This window comes from Mus caroli, chromosome 11 (assembly GCF_900094665.2).
Source record: "Mus caroli chromosome 11, CAROLI_EIJ_v1.1, whole genome shotgun sequence".
Lineage (NCBI taxonomy): Eukaryota > Metazoa > Chordata > Mammalia > Rodentia > Muridae > Mus > Mus caroli.
Genome location: NC_034580.1, coordinates 95,753,585 through 95,759,031, shown reverse-complemented (window position 1 = coordinate 95,759,031; position 5,447 = coordinate 95,753,585). Strand labels below are relative to the sequence as shown.

General features: G+C 41.8%; 1 protein-coding gene across 1 annotated transcript in view; it reads right to left on the bottom strand.

The window, feature by feature from the left end:
• Nucleotides 1-5,282: 5,282 nt before the first annotated feature.
• Nucleotides 5,283-5,447, bottom strand: part of LOC110304451 (keratin-associated protein 9-3-like) — a 15,431-nt gene continuing 15,266 nt past the window's right edge. Inside the window, exon 3 of the mRNA XM_021175865.1 lies at nucleotides 5,283-5,317. Within this exon, the coding sequence (XP_021031524.1) occupies nucleotides 5,283-5,317 (35 nt within the window). The remainder of the gene's footprint in view (nucleotides 5,318-5,447) is intronic.

Sequence of the window (5,447 nt, the reverse complement as noted above, 5' to 3'; positions counted from 1 at the left end):
CATTTTTATGCTCTTTCTGTTTACGGAATATTCCAACGCCAGAATTTAATTTCCTGTTCTATATTTCCTTTACATTCTCCAATAAAATTAGTTCTCAATCTGTCAAGACTCAATCAGCCTCCCGTGGTTCAGTTTGGATTTGATGTGGTTCTTTGTATTGGTTTTTTAAAAAGCACTTTCCTGCCCAAACCACACGCTAACAGTATTATTGGTAAGTGTGGAATGTGGACAGCAATTATGAGGTTAGACATTGCAGAGTCACGTCACAACATCCTGCTGCAGTTTGGGTATGATTTGTCTCTCTGAGGTTCATGCACTGATGTCTCGGTCCCTGGTGGGCAGGATGGAAGCAGCAGGAGGTTTAAGAAGTGAGATCTTGTGGAAGATAGTTAGATCGTGGGGATTGGCCCTCATGAATGGATTGGCATTGGCTCCAGGAAATGGGTGGGGTTTATAGGGCTGAACCAGCTTCTGAGAGAACAGGTTGTCATAAGACTTGCTTCTTTGTCAAGTCAGCCTCTTGATTCTCCTCACACTAGGTAACCAACACACACTATCCCCCTCTGCTTCTCTGCCATGTTATGTTTGCTGAGGAGTCCTCCTGAGATGCAGATTCTTATACTGTTTGGACTTTTCAGAATCCTGAATCATGAGCCATGTGAATCTATTTCCTCTATACATTGTCTGACCATAGATGTGTTGTTATAGCAACAGAAAACAGACAAGGACACATTTTATTTTTTTATTTTTTTTCAATTTTTTAATTAGATATTTTCTTCATTTACATTTCAAGGACACATTTTAAAGAAATAGCACTGAGGCTAGCAAAACTCATTCTGGCTTAGTTGGCAATTATATATATATATATATATATGTGTGTGTGTGTGTGTGTGTGTGTGTGTGTGTATGTATGTATATATCTTGGATGAGTGAGGAGTAGGGAACTGTGGTAGTTTTGATGAAGGGGAAGCAGAGATACAAGCACTGATAATGCCTATCTAAACGTACTACTACAGGGGAGGGGGTCGTTCTCTGAGTCTTCCAGCTTTTTAGGCAAGCCATGGACTTCAGTCTGAATTCAGGAGATTCCAGAAGACACTGCTGCCACTCACACTTGCCTTTCATTTAAAAAGTGACCTTATTTATTTGGGTTCCTCTTAGAATTCATGGCTTGTTAAGAAAGCACAAGAATTTCTAGTTTTAGACTTAAAATTGTGATTAATATGCATACTTATCTGACTTATGGAGATAATAACTTTTACATGCTCCATAGGGGGGGTCTTATCCATCTTAAATGGAAGCATTTAAGCAAGATCAGTTTTCTGAATTTGCAAGAATCATTTTCAAACCCTGATAGATTTGTAGAAATAATAAAACTCAATTTTGAAGCTTCTGGAAAGTACTTTCCTTTTTATTTTGGGGTAAATAGCTAACAGTTTAATGCCACCCTGTAAGAACCTTCAAAGACGACACAGTCCTTTGTATGCTACGGTCTCCTTGAGGGAATGCCAATCAATCAATTAGTGAATTATATTGGTTGATCAGAGATGCTTGGGAATCTCGAAGAGATTCAGTTCGAGTACTCTGATAGAATTCATCCACAGGAATTAAAACCCACCTTAAACTCTCTTGAAATCTGCTAGAAGGTTTCTTAGCTGATGATGATGTTTTTCTAGTTATATGACTTACAGAGAGGCCCATTTCCACATATATATATATATGTGCTGCAGACCCTCTGGGTCCCTTTGTCTGCGTGGAACGGGTCTCTGGGGCAGGTGGGCAAGACGTTGGTGGGTGAAAGACAGACCAACACGGGAGATTGTGTAGAATCTGAATGTATTGTGTCAGGTTGAGCATCAAACTTTTTATACCAAAGAAATAACAAGAAACCAGGCAAAATACAACCCACCAAGTTACAGTGATGCAATACAAAAGGAATGTATACATCAAAAGATGGTGGGGACCAGGCTGCTGCCACAAAAGAAGGGAGCCATGTGTAAACTAGTCTATTGTTAAACCCACCACCAGGGCTTCTGCACTGGCAGACTTTATCATGAATACTGCAATACCCCAACCCCCTATTTCCTGGGTCTACAGAAGAATTTACCAACTTGCTTCTAATGTGAAGCTTGCTATACCTAGCTGTAGAGAAGATCTCTGTCTCAGTGGGATTCCCTAGCTCTATTATTCCCTTGTTTGGGTGAGATTTGCTACTGTCCTTGGTAAATATTTTGCAGACCAGCTCTGAGCTACGGGCTCTGTAATGCTTAATTAGTTACTGAATAGGTTAACTTCCTTACTGCATTCCTCCAGGATTCTAAGCTCGGCTTCTGGGACCTTGGAACACTGGGGAGACTTAACTATAACAGAATTTTTCCATACATCAGACTAACTCGGGAATAGGGTATGAGTGTATGGGTAAATGAGAACGCCAAAACTCTAGGAGGTGAGTTTCCTTGAAACTCTTTTCCTCGTGAGTGCTTTCAGACTTTCAGCCTGTCAAGCAGACTTGACTGGAGCGTGTGGCAAAAATGGAAATATATAATATATAATTTCTACTAAGATTGCTTCAGGGATCATCTATCTCCTATGCACCTGACATACCTTTTCCTTGTCGGGAATCACCTGTGATGCACACACTGGATGACATTGATGAGAAGTTCCTTCTCCTATTTAATACTTCATCTACCCGTGTCTCCTGTCAAGAAACGACTGAGTACATTCTCCTGTTGTTTGCATGTGGGCGTGTGTAAGTGTTGTGTGTAGAGGACAGGCTGTGCATGTGGAGGCCTGAGGTCAATGTCGCCTCTCTTCCTTGTGGCTTTTCCACCTTAGTTGTTGAGTCAAGGTCTCTCTACTGATCCTGGAGCTCAGCAACTACTAGACTGGCTGTGTCCAGGGATCTTCCTGTGTCCTTACCAGCCCTGGGACTACAGGTGCATGCTGCTACACCCAGCTCTGTACATGGGTTCTGAGGACATGAACACAGGTCCTCATGCTTACATAGCAAGCCCTTTCTAGGCTGAGCCACCTCCTAGGCCTTAGACTTCAGATTTTAGATTATATCCTGCTTGAGTGGGAGCCCAAGAGATCCTGAAGCCTTTTTGTGCTCCTCTACAGTGACTTTTTCTTAACATCTACCCATATTCTCCTCTTTGACTGTCCTCCTTATACCTGATCATAGCTTTAAATGCTGCACTACTCCTGTTCTTTTTTTTTTTTTTTTTTTTTTTTTTTTTTTTTGGTTTTTCGAGACAGGGTTTCTCTGTATAACCCTGGCTGTCCTGGAGCTCACTTTGTAGACAGTGCTGGCCTCGAACTCAGAAATCCGCCTGCCTCTGCCTCCCGAGTGCTGGGATTAAAGGAGTGTGCCACCACGCCCGGCTTTACTCCTGTTCTTAGAGAGTCCAGTAGCTGTGATCATGTGGTAAACATCTTCACCTATGCTCCTCTCCCTTCACCTGCCTTCCCTTCCACTCTCAGTCCCCTTTATACCTCTAGAAAATTTTGCTTATATTTTCTTTAAAAATATTTTGAGAATTTCATGCATACATAAGTATTTTATTTATATCATTTCTACCTGTCCCCCAAACTCCTCTACTCATTCTCTCTCTCTCTCTCTCTCTCTCTCTCTCTCTCTCTCTCTCTCTCAAGTATATCATCTTTCCTATAATTATCACATGTGTTAGGGCATGCACACACATATACACATGCACACACAGCATATATAGCTCACCCACTATTTACTGGTACTTGTACGTACATGTGTTTTGGCTTAACTGCTTGCTATTGGATGACCTATCAGGGGACTCATTCCTTAAGAGAACAGGTCCTCCTCTTCTCAGCAGCCTTTGTTTGCCTGTAGCTCTTCATCTAGTGGTGGGGCCTTGAGAGAGTTTTATCATACATGTAGGCTTGTCAATTAGAGTTGTCATTATGCTATTCTTGTTTAGGTAACCATACTGTTGAGCCTTCATGGGTTCATCATGCCTGTCATATCCAGAAGACATTCTAACAGCAGGTGTCCTGTCGCCCCCCTTCTGTGATGTCTTCTGAATCCCAGGTGTAGGGTTGTATCTTAGATACACCAACCGAGGCTGATCAAAATGCTGGCCTCTCTATGGTCATCTATTCTCTGAATTATAGAGCACCAACCATGGAGCTCTGTAATAATATGTGTCTGCAAAAAGAACCTTCTTTGATAACTGGTGAGAACTGCTATAAGGATAACTATTTAGAATGAAGTTGGAAACTCTACTACTTTAGTTTCTGGCTTTAGAGAGTGGAAGAGATTCACTTCTACTTGCATGTAATAAATATGTTATGACTTCATGCGATAACATAAAATCTAGGAACTGAAGATAAAAGAAAACGTAAGATATTTGAGTCTCTGACCCTGGCTTAATTCACTTAACACAATTATGTCCAGTTGCACCCTCTTTTCCCAGAACAACATAACTTCATTTTACTTTATGGCTGAAATTATCCAGTATGTATATAACCCATATTTTCCTTATCTATCCCATGTTTTGGGGCATCTAATTTAGTATGTCTGTCCTTCACTTTCCTGTGCTTTGAAATAATGCCCTATTAATGACAGTGAAGCTCTCCCCAGCTGGAGAGGCCAGAGACAGGCACAGCTTCCCAGTGCTTAGCTGTTCTCCTCAGAGGAAGGTGTAAGTGAAAGGAGCCTGAGATAAAGCAAGACCCAAGTGCCCTCCTAGATGAATAAGGAATTCTGTTGGCTCTGAACATGTTATGAGGCTACTGTGGGACTGTGCATAGAAGACAGGTACCTTCAGAATATAAGCTTTTGTGAAGCAAATGCTATTAGATAGAGCACACAGAAACTCAGGATATCGTCCAGACATTTTCTTTTAGAAAAACAAATGCAGATTTATTGAGAACACATGGAACCCAGAAGACAACTTAAAGTGAGCCCAATAGTGACAAGAAGAGAAACGCACTAGAAAATGAAATAATTATTACTGAGGAGGGTTAAAAGAGAAGAATGGAGGTTTGCTTTGCTTAAGTTCCTTGAAGAGAAAGAATGGAGCTTCTATTCTGCATCTGAGAACATAACCGAAGCTCAAAAGAAGATGAAATGGACCAGGAGGCTAAGAACTGAGTAATGAGAAGAACAGTCTCTCTCATCCAGCAGATACAACCATTACAAGAAGACAACTCACTGATAGTTAATAATGGCAAAGCACACAGGATGATTGTGTTGGGGAATTTTGGTTAGATGATGGCAAGCTGGCATGTGACAGGAGATAGAGTTGTCAACAGCAAGATTGGGAGCAGTTAGACCCACAGCCTTGGGACAGGCAGCCAGGCACACAGACACATGTTGGCTGGTAGCAAGTCCTGGTGCAGGTCACAGGTCCAGAGCAGGCTGGCTGGCAGCACAGGTTGAGGCAGAAGGGCTGGCAGCAGGGCTTGCAGCA